This window comes from Molossus molossus, unplaced genomic scaffold (genome assembly GCF_014108415.1).
Source record: "Molossus molossus isolate mMolMol1 unplaced genomic scaffold, mMolMol1.p scaffold_m16_p_9, whole genome shotgun sequence".
Classification (NCBI taxonomy): Eukaryota; Metazoa; Chordata; class Mammalia; order Chiroptera; family Molossidae; genus Molossus; species Molossus molossus.
In genome coordinates this window covers 87,368,398-87,387,956 of record NW_023425403.1, presented here as the reverse complement: position 1 = coordinate 87,387,956, position 19,559 = coordinate 87,368,398, and the positions used below count along the sequence as shown (strand labels likewise).

Genomic DNA, 19,559 nt, shown 5'->3' with positions numbered 1-19,559 from the left:
GCCTAAGACTTAAGAACACCTCTAAATTTGATCTTCAACCTTTCGCAGCCACTATTTACTACCTATTAAATATTCTACAGGTCCCTATTTAGTTTCAATTCTCGTTTTCTACAAACTCTCCTAAACCCTCACAGATGACCTTGTCTTCAATTTCACTGAGAAAATAGTATTTGGATTTATAATATATGAACTTTCTGCCAACACCTACTTTCATACACTTTCTGTTTCCTGTTCAAGGCTAAGCTCTCACCCTCTGTCCTGGTCCCCTTGCTCTTGGGCTTACGCAGTAATCAGGCTCCATCAGTTATTTCCTCTCTCCTGAAGCTTCAACTTTTCATTCGAACAATTCTTTCCTCTCTTCATACATACACACTCAAAACCCATTTGAAAACAAGGCAAAAGAACAACGAAACCCAAACTCTCTCTGCAAGGCTGACGGTTAGTCTGGCTATCCTCGTTCGCCTTTAAGAGCCGAGTTTTCAGGAAATGCAACCTACCCTGGCTCCCTCTGCCTTTCCACTCTGCATTCTCAGGGAGCCTGCTGCCTGCCAGCCTCCAGTGACGCTATCCACATCAATGACCAATGACCTCCAAGCCAACAAATTCAACAAACGGTTTTCATTTCTTCTTGACTTGACCTCTCGACAGTATTTGATGTTTAGCAACTTCTGCCATGAAAACTCTCTTCCACTGGCTTTTTATAACATCACTGCCTCCTGACGCTTCTTCTATACTTCCGAATGCTCTCTCTTTGTCTTTATTGGTCAAACCTTAAATTTTAACATTTTTCCCAGGATTCTATTCTTGGCTTTCCTCTTCTCAAACTACGCTCTCTCTAGGGATGGGGGGTTGGGGAAAGGGAAGGAATATTTACACCATTAGTTATTCCACATACCCATAAATCAATAAGACTAAATCTGAACTCATTTGCTTCCTCCCCCACCCCCATCCCCACCCTTCCAGTGCTTACCCCTGTCATGGCCCTGCTGCATTTGTTTATCTGTCTGTCCCCCTGCCCTGGCAGGCCTGGAGGATGGACATGACACACGGCTGTCCACAGTGCTGGCTCCCTAGAGCGAGGCTGGGAGTGTGGGCGGGGCCACTACGCAGCAAGGGCAGTGCATCTTGGAGGACCTAAGGGGTATGTCGTTACAAAAAGAACCCCAGCCCTGGCCGGTTTGGCTCAGCGGTTAGAGCGTCCGCCTGCGGTCCGGAGAGACCTGGGTTCGGTTCCCGCTAAGGGCATGTACCTCGGTTGCAGTTTGTCCCCGGCCCTGGTTGGTCGTGCGGGTGGCAGCCACTCGATGTGTCCCTTTCACATCGATGTTTCCCTCTCTCTCTCTTCCTCTCTCTCCCTCCCACTCTATCTGTACAAAAAATGGAAAAATGTCCTCGGGTGAGGATAAAAAAAAAAAAAACAACAACAAAAAAAACAAAACAAAAAGAACCCCAGATAAACTCCGCTGCACTATATCGTGAGTATCTTAAAGGAAAATGGTATTTATTTATTTATTTATCCATCCATCCATCTCGGAATCTCTTATGCTTGTTAGCACAAGAGCCTGGCACATAGTACTCAATCCATATTTTTTTGAATCAAAGAAGTAGAAAAAGAATGAATGGGATAGCTGAGATTAGCTTTGAAGGACTGGTGGTATTTCCAGAGGCATAGATGGAGGAGGAACCACTGAAGTCAGAGGGAACAGGACAATAACGCATGGACAATAACGCTGGACGGGGAGGGCGCACACTAATTACCACTCACATGAGAGGCCGAGGCAGGACTGGACAGTTCGGGAGGGAGCTGGAGATGCAGCCTCACAGGCAACGGCAGGCCAGTGAAGTGTTTTAAGCAATGGGAAGTGAGACCGGAAAGAAAAAGAATTACATGGACAGAGGACACGTCCTAACTAGCTGCCAAATGAACCACCTAAGTGAGAAGAAATGAAGGCCTGAACCACATACAGCAATTAGAGTAGAAGAAAAGGGGAAAACATTATTATTGAAATTGAAGGTAAAAACCAAATTTTTTGAATATTCACGAAGGATGGAATTAGTTGAAGTATTACATTTAAAGGAGGTAGAAAATGTAAACATCACAATCATGAACGGTGTTGGGTGCTAGAGTACACGATGTGCTCCTGAAGTTTCCTGTGCTGGGGAAGAGCTCCACCTGGCACAGGCCGACTCGGAGCTGGTCACTGAAGAGGGCGCTCTCTGCGTGTGAGGGACGGGCACTCTACGACCCGAGGAGGGAGTCGGTGACTATAACCGTACCGTGAAGCTGTTGTTAGCGTTTTTTGTGCTGGCTTCAGCTACGCTGGCATCCGAGAGGTCAACTTCATCAAATATCAGAGACTGTTAATGAAAAAGAACACAAACATATTAAATGAAACCCTAACTCAATGCCCCTCAATAAGCTTTTTACTATCAGGTCATGACTATGAGGCTACATCAGGAATTAGGAATAGAAAACAAGGAAAAATTTAAGTTAGCGATACTTTGTGAGTAAAACCACAAAGTACAACTCACACATAAATCCCAAACTGAAAAGGACTTTAAAAAACTCCAGAACACTCTCTGTACACTCTGGGAGCACAGTTCACAGGGAGTCTACTAAGTGCGACACACCGCCAAGGCGAAGGCAACACCGTTTCCACATCTGCTGAGAGAAATGGAAAGGACTAGACCTGGCTCAGATCATGGTGAGTTATTAACTTCCTGAACCTTATTTTCTTCATCTATAAATGTGTTGAAATGAAATGATGAATCTTCTCTGCAAATATAAGATGATGTTTCTTTTATATGCCTAAAAGCGGTTTTAAGTTTTAAAGTTTCAGTGACAAAAACTCCCTAGAAGCGAAATCTTTAAAAATTTACAATTTAGCCCAGGTTGGGTGGCTCAGTTGGCTGGAGCGTCGTCCCATACATTGGAAGGTCACAGGTTTGATTCCCCATCAGGGCACATACCTAGGTTTTGGGTTCAATCTCTGGTTGGGCACATGCCTAGGTTGTGGGTTCGATATCTGGTCAGGGTGTGTATAGGAGGTAACCAATTGATGTTTTCTCTCATATTGATGGTTTTTTCCTCTCTCCCTCCCTTCCCTCTTTCTCCAATCCATAAAAACATATCTTTAAGTGAGGAATTTTAAAAATGTACAATTTAGAAATTCAGAAATTACAGGAAATAAATGTATCCTTCCCACTTTTAGTCATTTGCTCACTGTTCATACTCATTCCATTAAAATAAAATAAGATTGTTTTATTTGGTTATTACTTCTACAGCTGCATAAACTAAGATTTAGGTTTTGTTTGTTTATTTGTTTTTACTCCCTGGTATAAAAGTCTACTAATTACATCAGGAACATACATCCATTAATATAAAAATTACCAATTATTCAGTTAGCACAGTAGTAAGAGATCTTAATGTTTATTAATTTATTTTTTTCTTCATTGATTTCAGAGAGAGAGGAAGGGAGAGGGAGACAGAGATAGAAGCATTGATGAAAGAGAACACTGATTGGCCGCCTCCTGCATGCTACCCACTGGGGATCTGGCCCACAGCCTGGGCATGTGCCCTGGCCAGGAATCCAAATGGCAACCTCTTGGTGCATGGGTCGATGCTCAATCACTGAGTGTGTGCACACTGGCCAGGCTTAATGTTTATTTTTTAAAGAATCCTAAAATATCAGATTTAAATGGAAACTAATCATTACAATTTTTCTTCCAAAACGATATCATTCTTGTTTTATTCAACCGTTATATAAAAATTATTTAAAGCCTTAACTTTATTTCACTATATTTTTATTCTTAACCACTAGCTTAACAAGTGATTATTCTGTGTGGCAGGCACTTTGTAAGTACCTCATGTCTATTCTCTCATTTCAGCCTCCTCCCGTGGTCACAGGCGTCCACAGCCTGGCACTGGAGTGTGCTGGACCTGGGACAGCGACTGGTCTGAACCCAGAGCACTGATTCCTAACAAGTACAGCAATTCTCTCACGCAGGGTCAGGAAAATATTTATAATGTAAAAAAGTAGCAAGAAAGGGGAGAAAACCCCAAATTTTTAGTTTATTATATTTGATAAGGTTACATTTAATATTTCATTTTAATGGGAAGGAAGGAAGGAAGGAAGGGAGGGAGGGAGGGAGGGAGGGAGGGAGGAAGGAAGGAAGGAAGGAAGGAAGGAAGGAAGGAAGGAAGGAAGGGAGGAAGGAAGGAAGGAAACTTCCTATTCTATTGTCCTTAGGGGGCAGGCCATGAGACTGACTCAGGCTCCCTTGGGATTTGGTCCAAGGTGGATCACATTTATATTGAATTCATATAGGAGCAGAAAGGCTGTAGTGAGCCCCAAGACAAAATCAGTTTAGAGAACCAAACGTTTAAATCCATCCAGTGCTTGCATCTGGCATTCTCTCCAATTACCTTCGAGTCCTTTGCATAGTAAAGTGTACGGCCTCTGAGCTTGAAGTATCGCTTTTTCCACCTTTGAAAAGAACTGGTTTGCTTCAACAGCTGGCCCTCTTTAATACTGGTCTGTGGAGAAGGAGAAACACAACGACATGATTTAAATGAAATTCAAAACCAAACAAAATTCAGAATTAATGACACACCATCATTAATATTTTGAGTACTGTTTCCCATGTCCTACAAATTACATGAGAGAATATTTTCTTCTTCCTTGTGTTCAACCAAGGAAGTACATGTACAAAGTCCCAAAGAGCAAAGGTAAACTTAACACGGTGCCCTGACCTTCAAGTCGTCACAAAGAGTATGAAAGGTACATCCACTGAAACTCACACTCACAACACAGAGTGACGCCCACGATGACTTGTACACAGTGAGTATCTAATAAATGGTGAAATGCTATCATTTAAAAGGTTTGGGCTTTACATCCCTATGACTGTTTTAAAAACTGACAGTTTGTACTTCCTTCACCTTCCCACCCATCCCTCTCCCCACCTCCCATCTGGCAACCACCATGAACATAGTCAGTAATATTGCAATAACTACTACGGTGTCTTATGGGTACTGGACTGATCAGAGTGATCACCTCGTAAGGAACAGAACTGTCTGATCACGGTGTTGCACACCTGAAGCTAATACAATGTTGCAGGCCAACTGTAACTGAAAAATAAATTTAAAAAAGTAAAGCATGGGCTCTGAAGCCATAAACCTTGCATTCAACTCCTGGGTCCACCACTTGGTAGCAGGATGATCTTAAACAAATTACTGAACTTCCTTATGCCTTCATTATTCATCTGTAAATGGGATCACAACTTAGAGGGTTGTTGTGAGGAGTAAATAAAAACACAGAATCATGCTGCGACTCCTGGTCAAGATGGCAGCGTAGGTAAACACAGTGTCGCCTCCTCCCACACCCACATCAAAATGACAACTAAACTACAGCACAACCATTCTTCAGAACCGCCTGACCTCGAGCTGGATGGAAGTCCTACAACTACGGAATTAAAGCAGCAGCCACACTGAGACTGGTAGGAGGGGCGGAGGCGGACGGGCTGGTCCCACAACCACGTGTGGCGGATAAAAATCAGGAGGACACCTCGGCTGGGAAGGTCCTCCCTGAGGAGGGAGGGGTCCGCGTCACACACCAGGCGCCCAGCTGAGGGTTCCAGTGCCAGGAAGAGAATCCCCATCACTTCTGGCTGTAAAACCAGCGGGAACTGAGGCTCAGAGAGGCTGAGGCTGCGGGAACCACAAGCAGCTCCTCTTAAAGGGCCCGCGCACGGACTTACTCGGACCCACTCCCTCTGAGCTCCAGCCAAGAGGGGAAGCAGCTTGAAAGGCACCAGAGACATACAGGGAAGAACTGAGTTGTTTGGCATTGAGGCGAGGGCTGGAGAGGCAGCTTTCTCCTGGACAGATGTGCTGGTGGAGACCACTGTTCCTTTGGTGAGCCCCTCCCCACAGGGTAATCAGAGGTGTACCATATCTGGGACTCCAGCAACCTGGCTCACATTGGTTGCCCCACCCTAGTGATTCCCTGAGGCCCCACTTCACCCAAATTTCAGGCCCACCCAAGCTGTTTCCAGTGGCTTTACCATAGGATTGGCCTGTCTTAGATCCTGCTTCAGATTTTCCTAAATTCTCTCAAACAAGAGCATCTGGCCACAGCGAGCCCCATACCTCTCGCTAAGTGGCCCCAGGCCTGGCACTAGAAGCAGCCAGCCTTGGTTCACAGCTTGGCTTCGCCTGGGCACCTCCAAGCCCAGCACAAGAAGCAGCCATCTGCAGATCACTTTGTAGCTTATGTCGGGTGACCCCAGGTAGAACACAAGCAGTGGCTAACCTTGCCCCAGAGCCAGCACACCCAGTGGACAGCTTCAGACCACATCAAAGCACCACCACCCAACCACCCTCACAAGTGACACACTAAAAGAATGGACTCAGAGGGTAACAGAACACTGCTGAAGTAAGTCTTGCTCTGTGTGGTGGGCCCCTGCACAGCTGATCCTCCAAGGTAGTCAGAGGTCAGTGGTCAGTGGGCACAGCTAGTCCTTGCAACTGATCAGCCTGAGTAAAACCCTCCCATTGACGTGTCAACAGCAATCAAGAATCAATTACAACAGAAGGGTGTAAAGTCTACACAAGGGGTGCACCTCGAGGGCCCAGCTGGGGTGATCAGGGAGGCTGTGCCACTGGACCCTACAGGACACCTACTACAACAGGTCACCTTGGGAAGTAAAGGGGACATGGCAACTCTACCTAATACATAGAAACAAACACAGGGAGGCAGCCAAAATGAGGAGACAAAGAAACATGTCCCAAATGAAAGAACAGAACAAAACTGCAGGAAAAAATGTAAATAAGCAATCTAACAGATGCGGAGTTCAAACCATTGCTTATAAGGACTCTCAATGAACTTAGTGAGGGCCTCAAGAGCATAACAAAGGACCAGTCAGAAATGAAGGATGCACTAACTGACATAAAGAAAAATTTACAGGGAATCAATAGTAGAGTAGGTGAAGCCAAGAAGCAAACCATTGATTTGGAATATAAGAAACAAAAAACACCCAATCGGAAAAGCAAAAAGAAAAAAGATTACAAAAAAAAAAAAAATGAGGATAGTATAAGGAGCCTGTGGGACAACTTCAAGCATACCAACATTCACATCATGGAGGTGCCAGAAGGAGAAGAGAGAGGTCAAGAAATAGAAAACGTATTTGAAAAAGTAATGACACAAAACTTCCCTAACTTGGTGAAGGAAACAGACATACAAGTCCCGGAAGCACAGAGAGTCCCAAACAAGATGAACCCGAAGAGGTCCACACCAACACATATCATCATCAAAATGCAAAAGGTTAAAGATAAAGAGAGAAACTTAAAAGCAGCAAGAGAAAAGCAGTTAGTTACCTACAAGGAGCTCCCATAAGGCCAGGAGGGAGTGGCAAGAGATATTTAAAGTGATAAAAAAGCAAGGACCTACAACTAAAATTACTCTATCCTGCAAAGCTGTCATTTAGAATCAATGGACATATAAAGAGTTGCCCAGACAAGAAAAAGCTAAAGGAGCTCATCACCACCAAACCAGTATTATATGAAATGTTGTTGAGTCTTCTTAAAGAAGAAGATAAAAAAATATGAACAATAAAATGGCAATAAATACATATCTATCAACAATCGAATCTACAAACAAAATGAGCAAGCAGAACAGAAACAGTCTCAAAGATACAGAGAACTTTTTGTTGATTGCCAGATGGGAAGGGAGTTGAGTGAAAAAGATGAAGGGATTAAGAAGTACGGATTGGTTGTTGGACTGATGAACCTCAAAGGGAAGTGGGGGAGGGGTGGGAAGAGAGAAACCGAAGAACTTCTATGCGTATATGCATAACCAATAGGCACAGACAATCGTGTGGGGAAGGGTGGAGTGGGGGCGAGATTGAGAGGAGGGGGTCAAGAGGGAGAAAAAAGAGGGACAACTGTAATACATTCAACAATAAAGATACGTTTTAAAAACAAAAAACACATAAAGAACTTTCTGCAGGGCCACAGTAAGTGGTCATTAACTAACACAGGGCTAGTGACGCCTGTTATTGTAACACACATCTTCGAAGCACTGGGCATGGCAGAAGGAAGCTCCAGCTCTGCTCCAGAGGGATCAAAAAAGTCCCCCCAGGGGAGAGCCCAGGTGGGTCTTGAAGGAGCTTATCAGCATGACAATGGGTGAGGAAGGGTATTTTCTTCTTCAGTAGGAAGATGGAAAACAGCATGGCTACTTGGGGAATCTTCAAAAGCTTTCATTACCGATGCAGGACAGGGTTTGCAAGGGGAAGCAGGAGGTGTGGCTGGAAGAGGTGGGCAGGGGCGCTATGACCCGGGCCAGACCCTGTGCTAGGGCTGTATGTATTCCAGTTCACTTCATCTTCATCGACAGAATCCTCGGCCCCCTCCGACCTCATCTAGTATCTCTCCCGCACTTGGTCCCTCTGTCCATAAAGGTGCTTTGCTTGGAGGTGGGCACGCATTCTCCTCCCCTAGGTCTTGATAGCACCTGGTCCCTCTCCCTGGACTGCCTTCCCTCAGCTATCCATCTGCCGGCTCCTTCACCTTCGAGTCTCTGGCCGTCCCATGAGACCCGCCTCACTGACCACCTACTTAGCACAGCAACTGTGCTGTCTGTATCTCCCCCATCTTGGTCTTACTCCCCCACACAAAGTCCTCTCTATCTTCTAATGTAGAATGTAATTTACATATTTATTATGTTTATTGTGCTATCCCTATTAGAATACAAGGTCCTTGAGTTTATGATATATCATAAAATTAAATTTAATGTTACATTTTAATTGGAAGTAAAGAAGAAACTACACTTATAGCAAAATAAATTTACAGCCTTGCTATGAGATTATCCTTAGGAGATGCTACAGGACCGACTCAACTAGATCCCCTTGGGATGGGGTCTGAGATGGATCACATTAACACTTAATTCACAGAAAAGCAGTAAGGATATAATGAGCTTCTAAGACAAAAACAACTTATAGAACCAAAATCTTAAATCCACCTCACTGGACTGCACACTGACATATCTCAAGTGCCAAGAGCATTCCCAGCAGATACAATACTGAGATCTACATGAATTTATGGCAGGTGCCAATATTAAACCCCTATCTATTTGAGTGCAGAGCTTATTCTCAACATTTACACTACACTGTCTTTTATCATCAACAAGACTTAAAATACTGAGAACAGTTTGTCGTCACCAATGAGGCAGTTAAGTTACATTAACGTTTACTTTCGATTTCAATGAGAGATTTCTCTAGAGCTTGCTCTAAGACGGTCCTGCCGGGCATTGCTGAGAGATCACTAAAATTCAATGATAACAAAAGACTTTCGAAACTTTAGTAACTAGGAGCTTGATTTGGAGGCAGACAAACTTCAAGACAGGCTCTGCCACACACTACAATATAAACCTGGGCAAGTTACACCAGCTCTCTGTGCCCCGGCTTCCGCTCCTAAAATATGGGAATAATAATACCAACTTCACAAGCTTGTTGCATCTTATTTAATGACAAGATAGTGCCCAGAGAACTCTGTCTGAGTTACAAAAAAACATTCAATAAACGGCAGAAAGTGTTATTATTGTGATATCATTATGCTATCAACTTCAGAGAGCATCTGTCAGGCACCAAATAATAAGAGCTTCTGGAAGAAGAGAACAGTGTTCAAAGGCCACTGTAAGGGCAAAGAACAGCTGGAGGAGGAGGAGAGTGTCAAGAGATGAAGCTTGGGGAGACAAGAGCCGGGAGCTGCTGAGATTCTAAGTGCAAAAAGCTAGTGAAATGTTCGCAGCAGGAGAGTGCGAACGGGGAAATGGTGAGAAAGGCAGAGTGGGCCGGTGAGGAGGCTGCTGCAGTGGTCCAAGGGAGAGATCCCAGAACCAAGTTCGAGCGTCGCTGACATGCAGAGAGGTAGAGCAATCCCAGATGTTATTTGGAGGCAGAATCTCCTGCCGTTACTGATAGGCACGAAGGACAAGAGAGAAAGAAACAAGGAAACTCAGCATCTGGCTTGGGCAAGTATGCAAAAGACCGAGAGCCAGGAACTGGGGTTTCTGTGTGGGCATCACCGCTGCACGGCCGTAGCACCGAACGCCACGTCACCCTGGGCAAGAGGGTCTGCGATCCGAAATCCAAACACAACCCACTGAAACGCTGTAAAAATATAACTCACCCAAAGATCAAATCATCTGATGATTTGAATTACAGCCCTGGTCTGTTGGGCTCAGTCGTTAGAACATCGGCCCAAGGACCAAAGAGCTGCAGGTTGGATTCCGGCCAAGGGCACGTACCTTGGTTGTGGTTCAGTCCCTGGCCCTGGTCGGGGTTCTGCGGGAGGCAAACAACGGACGTGTCTCTCTCACATCGATGTTTCTCTCTCTCTCTCTCTATTTCCCTTCTTCCCTCCCATTCTACCTGAAGATAAATGAAAAAGTATCTTCAGGTTAGGATTTAAAAAGAAAAAATATTTGAATTTCAGAAGCAAGTGCATTGTGCTTTTTATAAAATTCTGTTTAAGGCAATGAGGAAGAAAATTTAATGTTGGGTCTAGCTGTGTTCTATAAACACTGTTTTAAGAAAGCATAAATAACCTACTTCATTCTCTACATGGTTATTAGAGTGATTTTCTAAAATGAAAACCCGATTATTATACCACAGCATAAAGTCCAAACTTCTGTATGTACCACGGAAGAGCCCAGCGTGAGGCGCTCCAGCCTCATCTCGGGTCCCTTCCCAAGCTCCTCCCTCTGCCCGAAACCTTCTCTCCTCAATCTGCCTGTCTTGAAAGTTCCCATTCATTTTAACTCGGACCCAGTGCCACTGCCCCTGTGAAGGCTTCTTTGACCCCTAGGAAGAAGTGACCACACCCACCTGTCTCTCTAAGGTGCCCTCACCCTATCCGTGCAGCACCACCTCTGACACGCGATGACATTACCTGTTTGCCGTCCCACCACGCAGTGACAATCATCCCAGCCAAGGCTGCATCCTAGGCATCTTAACAACGTCACCCTCTAACACATCAGCTGACTCCTTCGGGCCTCCATAAATGTTGAAATGAACAACTTTCTGTTACAGTGTAAAATGGCATGTAAGGTAACTTCGTATTTCGAAAGAATGAAAGAATTGGCAAACAGGAAGCAGTGGCTGGAAACTTATGTTATGGTCTCTAGCATTCAGCAGGTCTGAGCCGACAGAGGCACAGAGACGTATGTGACTCTGGGTGAGGGGCAGAGACGGAGGCAGTGACAGGAAATATCTATCCTGATTTTAAGAATATTGCTAAGTTTGAGATGATCCTTATATAATCACTTTCAAAGCAGATTATTTATTTGTTTTATATATAACTTCACGGTCTTTCAATCTTGCATAAGTATGGCGAAATCTGCAATGTGCGAGGCTGTAAGGAATACAAAGATATGTAAGATAAAGTCTTTCTCTTCATGAATTTACAAACGTCTTTATGTTGTAATATACAAAGAGCTCATTTTAAATTCTCAAAGAAAAAAAATACTCTGAGGCTGGCTTGTTTTCCTCTAAGTAATTTAAAAGATTTAAAAAGGAGGCAGTTACTTGAAGGAAAGTTAATCCTCAAAATAAACTTCTGTTTATATATGGCTATTTAAACAAACACTTCTTATAAAAGAAGGGCCATAACAAAAAATGATCACTTTGCGACAGCTTCAGCAAATATAATAAGTGTGATTCACAGAAAAACATGTGGCTCCCAAAAATTCTCAAAATCACGAGTATACTAAGTGACAAGACAAAGAATCATTCTCTAAAATCATAGCATTTATTACATTCACTATTAATGTTCAATTAGAATAACAAATTGAAGTTAGTAACATATAAGAAAGTCATTATCAGAGTTATAATTATAAATCTATTAAAATTAAATATTAGATTTATAGATTTATTAATTCTATTTTGTTCACAAGCTCTGGGCTTAGAAACATTTACATTTAACTGTCACTTGGTCATGTAACGTGGCTAGCTGGCTCTTAGGGAAATCAGTTAAGCCATATAGACTTCAATGGAACCTGATAACCCAGTTTCCAAATAGTAAAAACAAAAACTTAAATGAACTTGGCTTTGAAAAAGTGATTTCAATAAAATACGGTTTCAGCCAAAAGATTACTTATGCAGCTGGCTTTCTGGGACTGTTTTCAGTCCAATGTCTTAGACTTAAAGCCATGGAGTTGCCCATTTCACACCCTTGCTTAGAATAAACAAAAGTAATTTCTCTTCTACATTAAACACACATGGATGCTCTGGGATTTCACTTAAAATTTCAGAAACACTTCTCTGTCACAGGTTAAAGTCACTTGGATGGAATACTATACTGTCCTGAGGACAGCGCACCTTTACCAACAACAGCCAGTCACTGAGGCTTTCTGTAAAGCTAAGAATCTGAAAAATCAGTAACTGCCTGATTTACCTGATAAATGTGCATTTTTATATGTTGGCTATTTTTGGCCATCAAATAGGTATGGTAAGAAGCTTGATACGATGATGTGGAAATGTCAGTGATGACTCATCTTTTACAAGTGCCTTTGAAACTTCCAGAAGAATCTCTCATTTGCCCTCGTATTGTCCCGGCGTGACCCTTACCTTCTCGTCCAGGGAACAGAGACAGAATCTGTTGTGATGGGAGAAATGAGAGCTGCGGACTGACTGTGTGTGTTCACTCACAACTGAAAACCTAGCCCTGGCCAGGAGGCTCAGTTGAACAGAGCGTTATCCCATACACCAAAAGGTTGCGGGTTCGGACCAAGTCAGGGCGCAGAGGAAAGGCAACAGATCAATGTTTTGCTCTCCATTCCCCTCTTCCCCAAATCAATAAACCTATCCTCAGGTGAGAATTTTAAAAGAAAGAAAGAAAGCCTAAACCCCAGTTTGATGATTCGAGGAGGCAGGGCCTTTGGGAGGTGATTGGGTCATGAGGAGGAGCCCTCCTGCCCTCCTGCACAGAACTACTGCCCTGATAGGAGAGACCCAGAGAATGTCCCTGCCCCTTCCATCACCTGAGAACACAGCGAGAGGACGGCTCTCTATGAACCAGGAAGCGAGTCCTCACCAGACACCAAGCCTGCCTTGATCTTGGACTTCACAGCCTCCCAAACTATGAGAAATAAACGTTTGTTGTCTCAGCCACCCAGTTTAGGGCATTTTTGTCAGAGCCGCCTGCACAGACTAAGACATGGGCCAGGGGTTTTCACCACTCTCTATTTCGTGTGTAATCACTTCTTTCCGGTCTCTTTTAACTACTGTCTGCTCCATCCGATCAAACAGAATTTCTCTTTGCCACAAACATTTCATAATCCATCTTGTCATATACGCTCCAGTACAGCTGTCTATGCCTCCCTGGGTATCTATAACAAAAACTATAACATCCTGAGTCTACTTCACGTTCTTGAATGGTAAGCCTCTTATGTTTTACAGACTCAAATGAACCTGTATTATCGCTATGTTAAGATGTATGAGACACAGATATAAAAAAAAAAAATACATAATATTTTCAAAATGTGGGATGACAAGGTATTATCATCAACATTCATTCCATAATAAGCATTATTTATTATTTAGAGGGTTCTAGCCCGGCCAGTGTGGCTCAGTGGTTGAGTGTCGACCCACGCACAAGAGGTCCCAGTTAGATTCCCCGTCAGGGCACATGCCCAGGTTGTGGGCCCCATCCCCAGTGGGGGGCATGCAGGAGGCAGCCAATCAATGTTCTCTCTCGTCATTGTTTCTATCTCTCTCTTCTTCTCCCTTCCTCTCTCTCTCTAAAAATCAATAAAGAAAAAACATTTTTTGAAAGAACAAAATTGAGCTTAACTCCAGAAGCAATGGGTTTATCGTGCCCACCCTCTGCAGCCACTAACCAGGACTGATGTAGATCAATCTGCCTTCAATTTAAAAAATAAATAAATAAAACAAACGGTTTTATCTCTACAATCCATCTCTTTCCACTCCTCCTGAAGCTGCCTTAGTTCAAGTTCCTCTAACTCCCTTGAACTCAAGAGTTCCCTGAACTTTCTCCACGCTGTCAATTTTTCCCACCACTAGTCCATTCTTCCCACTATGGACAGAATTTTCCTGAGAAACAGAGCTGATCCCCCCAGATTCTGGTTTAATGTGCTCAGTGGTCTACCGTCACCCACAGTGTAATTCCAGACTCGTTAGTTGGCTCACAGGCTCTTCCTTCCCTCCACCTTCTGTAACAGCTTCATCTTCAGTGGTCCTCCTAAATTCACCCAACAGCAGAGTAAAAAAGAAGTACTTGCTGATCCCCAAGTCCTCCAGGCTTCCTTCCCTATGTCCAAGCTTTTCATGAGCTCGTCCTTCTACTCACAATACTGCCCTCTGCTTCTTCTTGTAACTCCCCCTTCCCGTCCCAACCTGCTTCAAGGGTCAGGCCACCAACACATGTTTCATGCACACACGGCACTATGCTCACACATGACTTATAGCATGAATCATGTTGTATAGGAATTCTTAAAAATTTGTATCTCTCTCTCCTGTGTTTTATTTTCACAAGCTAAAGATGGTGAGGTACCTGACACTAAAAAATAATAAATACATGCTAATTGATTTGTTGAATAGTCAAAACAAAAAGAATTAAAACATTTGTTTTTTCTTTGACTGGGAAGAATTTGAAGAATTTAATGGAGAAAGATATTCCAATGTTTCTTTCCAGCAAGTCACAATAGCGGCAGAAAGTGTAAAAGAATTAGACCAGACTCATACAAAGAGCCGGGTTGGGTTCTATAGTTGCCTCCACAACTTACCAGCTTTGTGACTTCAAACAAATTAAAATGGCCCTGGCCGGTTTTGCTCAGTGGTTAGAGCATCAGCCTGCGGTCCCGAGAGACCCGGGTTCGGTTCCCGCTAAGGGCATGTACCTCGGTTGCAGTTTGTCCCCGGCCCTGGTTGGGTTGTGCGGGTGGCAGCCACTCGATGTGTCCCTTTCACGTCGATGTTTCTCTCTCTCTCCCTCCCACTCTATCTGAACAAAATATCAAGAAAAGAAAAGTGTCCTCGGGTGAGGATAAAAAAAAACAAAAAACAAATTAAAACGTATATAAACCTTAGTTTTCCCACCTGTAAGGTGAGGATAAGTATCACCTGCCCTGTATTCCTCAGAGTCATTAGTATGAAACAAAATATGTGTAAATATCTTTCACAAACTCCCCAATGCCATGTAAATAGGAAGGACCATAAGTAAGAGACTCTTTTAGCAGGTCATACTTTGGAGAGAAGGTTTAAATGGGATAGACACAAGTTAAAAAAAGAGACAACATTCCCGAACAATGGCCTAATGTTTACATTTAGAGAAACTGACCGTGCATAACCACATAACGTATACAGTCCCAAAATGTGTCAAGCAGGTTTTCTAAACATTAAACACAGAAGAGAAATCAATCATAAAATTGTATTTGATATAATAATGGAGCAGAGTTTGCAACTGCTATATATTATTATTTTACTCCTTAGACTATCATCTTGTTTAGCAGTGGGAATTAGAAAATAATAACACCACTGGGAGGCCACTGGCACTTCAAAACTCAATCTGCCCAAAACTGATTGACCTATTCCCCAGCTGGTCTGCACACTCAGTGGGAACATGGCCAAGCCCACCTTCTTCATCACGCAGCCCCGGCACTTATCACAGTTCCTAGCTCACAGACTAGCTCTTAGTAACTATCCACTGCACAAATGAATGAATGACGTGAAGACTGACATTCCAATACAGCAGTTAAAATGTCTTGGGGGGAATCTTGAACTGTACGTGAACGACCTTAAGGGCCCGGGCGGGAAACACAACAGCATTCACAGAACTGGGCTCAGAGCAGCTTATTTGCAAATGCCCCTGCATAAAACACAAGCATTTCGTTGTTGACCATTCTGCTTTTTTTCTCTAAATGGAAAGCCATTCTGCTTTTATCCACTAGCATTTCATCATTATTAAGGGAGGCTGTCTATCTCGTCAGCATTAATATTGTATTGGGGCAGTATATAAGGCAGATATATCTATAAAATGTGTAAATCAACTACTATATATAACAGATTTTTTTTTATTTTTCCATATTTTACCCAATAGTTGAACTCGCATAATGTGCTTGAAAGGCGGTCAAACACAAACCCCTGAGATCCATATTCAACCTATCTTCATCACTAGTTTGCACTTTAATGTACTGTCTCCCTGTTACAACAGTGCTTTTTTAAAAACTTAACTTTTCTATATATTTTTTGTGTCATTATAAAATAAAAACCATTTCTCTCCACAAACACACCAGCATTTGTAGGAATAATCATTGCCCTTCATCTTATGGCTTTGAACGGATAGGACATTTGATCTCATTCTGATTCAGTCTATCAACCTCTTTTTTTTCATATGTTTTTACTGATATACATACACACACACACACACACACACACACACATATATGTATATATACATATATACATATATATATTTTAGAGAGAGAGAGAGAGGGGAAGGGCAAGAGAGACAAAAACATCAATGTGAGAGAGAGACATCGATGGGCTGCCTCCTGCATGCCCCCTACTGGGAATCCAGCCTGCAGCCCAGGCATGTGCCCTGACTGGGAGTCGAACCGGGACCCCTCAGTCCATGGGACACTCCATCCACTGAGCCACAATGAACCAGCAGTCTATCAACTTCTTTTATCAACCTGACTTTTATTTATCAAATGACTTCAAACCTGGCTTTTCTTTCAGCCTCCAAAATTTCCCATCAGTTCCTCCTGATTCCAGGCCCTTTGGCTTTTTGTGCCTTGTATCCTTCTTTCCCTCTGAATTTCGTCCCACCATACGTTTCTTAAAATCAAATTTGAGTTCTTCATTGAAATGAATACATATATCACATTAAGCCTTATTAAACACACCAGTTGTTCTATATTTGGCTAGTCATCCGAACCACATGGAAAACTTTATGGACATTAACAGTCTCAGGTTATCGTGGGAGTTTTGATTCAACACATCTAGTGTAGGGCACAGGACCTGCACATACTAACATCTCTTTTAGTGATTGTAACTGTCATTCAAGCTTAATAAACACTCTCATAAACAACAGTAAGTATAATCATTTGTATAAATCCTCTAAAAACATAATTAAGGCCTTGGACAGTTTGGCTCAGCAGTTAGAGCATTGGCCCGTGTATCAAAGGGTCTTGGGTTCGATTCTGGTCAAGGGGTCATACTTGGGTTGCAGGTTCGACCCCTGGCCCTATCGGGGTCGTGTGGGATCAGTGTGTCTCACATCGATGTGTCTCTCTCTCTCCCTTCCACTCTCTAAAGAGCAATGGAAAAATATCTTTGGGTGAGGATCAGCCAAAAAAATAGAAGACGATTCAGCACTATTGTGTTTTTTTTCCTTCCATTCACCTTTAATTGGTATAAATCAGCCTAGCCATTTGCTCTTATCTTTGAGTATTAAAAAAATTTGTACGATCTTCCTAAAACACATCTTTAGGGAGGCACTGTATCACTACAAACTCAAAACATTTCTCCCTGTATGTGGAACCCCACTAATCCACCACTCTCACCCTCTTTGCACGCCCACTGGCTCTTCGGGGAGGGGCAGCAATCCAGGTGCCCACAGGAAACCAGGCTATTCTCAACTATCACTCAGACAGAAAACATGTGATTTGCAGAAGACTAGAATAAGACTTGTGAATGAGGGAAGGAAGACCTAGGGTTTGTACCAAACACTACCGCGTACCAGAAAATTCGAAGAGGGGGTTAGATAAAAAGCCGTGGCCCTAGCCATTGCTTCTTCCCCTCCCTTAGCATGTCTCCAGGCCGAATCACTACGCAAAGCCTGAGGGGGACCGGCCTGACCCAGCCAAGACAGGGAATGCTGGCGGAGGAGATCTCCTCGGGCGACGGAGGGTGATGAGGGTGATGCAGGCAGGAGCCAGAGCACGGGCATGTCCCAGCTGACTGCGGAATGCAGATCGGATGTTTCTGGAGTCAGTTTTAATAGCAATGCAGTGAAGTGATCCAGGTGCTTTGTCATTCACAACACCACAAAACATTTCCCCTTTCGCAAACTGCCCCTATGAAGAAGCTCTGCGTCAGAATAATCAGAGGCCACAGGTCAAGGCACTTTCAAAATGTGATCCGGGACCTGGCCAGCGGAGCCTCCCATTCCGAGTACCCCTAAGGAATTCCTCAGCTGCATGAAATACTGTCCGAGAACTATACAGCAATATTCTAGATGTTTGTGAAATAGTTCTGTTTTTATTCATATAAAACCACTATTGTTTTGTCAAAAAAAATTCTTCGGAAATAATTGTTTACTTTTACATGCAATACACACACACACACACACACACACTACTCAGGTTGGCGGCAGCGATGCACATGCTGCGAGGAAAAAGCAGTCTGGTCTTCTCTTCTGCCCAAGAGCACACACCCTCTGGTGCTGTGCACACCGTGGTGCTACCAAGTCAAGTGCAGCATAATACTCTGAAAATGGGTCTGTGATTCTGCCATCCTGCCATGTTCCACCCAATGACAAAAGGCTTTCCACAACTCCTAGGTCCTTTCCCCTGTCCAAAGAGGAAAAGATTCAACCTGCTGAACAACCCCCAACTATGCTGCAGGAGCACGCACAACCCTCAGCCGATCAGGGCTGCCCTCAAGAAACCCAGGGAAGACAGGCGTCAGGTGACAATGAAGAAGCTGTGCTTTCCCAGGCCCAGTGAAGTACTCTGAAACCTCTGAATATGTTCAAAATAATCTCAGCAGCCCAACTGCTGTGGTTCAGTGGTTGAGCATAGACCCATGCACCAAGAAGTCGCTGGTTCGATTCCCGGTCAGAGCACATGACCAGGTTGTGGGCCAAATCCCCAGGGGGAGGCATGCAGGAGGCCAATCGATGTTCTCTCTCATTGATGTTTCTATCTCTCTCTCCCTCTCCATTCTTCTCTCTCTAAAATCAATAAAGAAAAAAAATTTAAGAATCAAAATAACTTCATCATTTTGTTTGCAATACCGTAGACTCTGATATTTGGAACACATATTTAAATACAAATTAATGCATTCTAAAGCAAAATCATGGAGATTATCTTATTCTAATTGTCCTCTAAATCAATAAGCAATCTAATGATTGCTAAAGGACTTGTTCCCTTATACTGGTTTGTAATTCTCTTGAGAAAAGCTATAGATTTAATTGCTTTCCTGAGACTGTAATTGTTTTGTGAAATTTTAATTTGTTAATTCTTAAAATTAAGCTCTCTCTCCATGTTTCCTTTTTTCCACCCTCACCTAAAGGATATGCTTTTTACTGATTTGAGAGAGAGGAATATTGATGTGAGAAACATCAACTGGTTACCTCCCATACTCACTCCGACCAGAGATTGAACCTGAAACCTAGGCATGTGCCCTGACCAGGAATCAAACCCACCACCTTTCAGTGCACAGGACCGCGCTCTAACCAACAGAGCCACTCAGCCAGGGCTCTCTCCATTTTTAATATGTTCCTTCTTTAGGAGTTTCTAAATGTATTTTTCTAA

At 43.3% G+C, this 19,559-nt stretch overlaps 1 protein-coding gene across 3 annotated transcripts in view; it reads right to left on the bottom strand.

Moving 5' to 3' along the window:
- DGKH (diacylglycerol kinase eta) overlaps window positions 1–19,559 on the bottom strand; it is a 199,159-nt gene that overhangs the window by 107,901 nt on the left and 71,699 nt on the right. For 2 of the 3 annotated variants that reach the window (XM_036249838.1, XM_036249840.1), the window contains exons 2-3: window positions 4,427–4,537; window positions 2,278–2,358 (exon numbers count right to left, since the gene is read on the bottom strand). In XM_036249838.1, the coding sequence (XP_036105731.1) occupies window positions 2,278–2,358; window positions 4,427–4,537 (192 nt within the window). Of the gene's footprint in view, window positions 1–2,277; window positions 2,359–4,426; window positions 4,538–10,951; window positions 11,071–19,559 lie in introns of those variants that run through there. The other variant, XM_036249839.1, reaches the window with a different exon arrangement.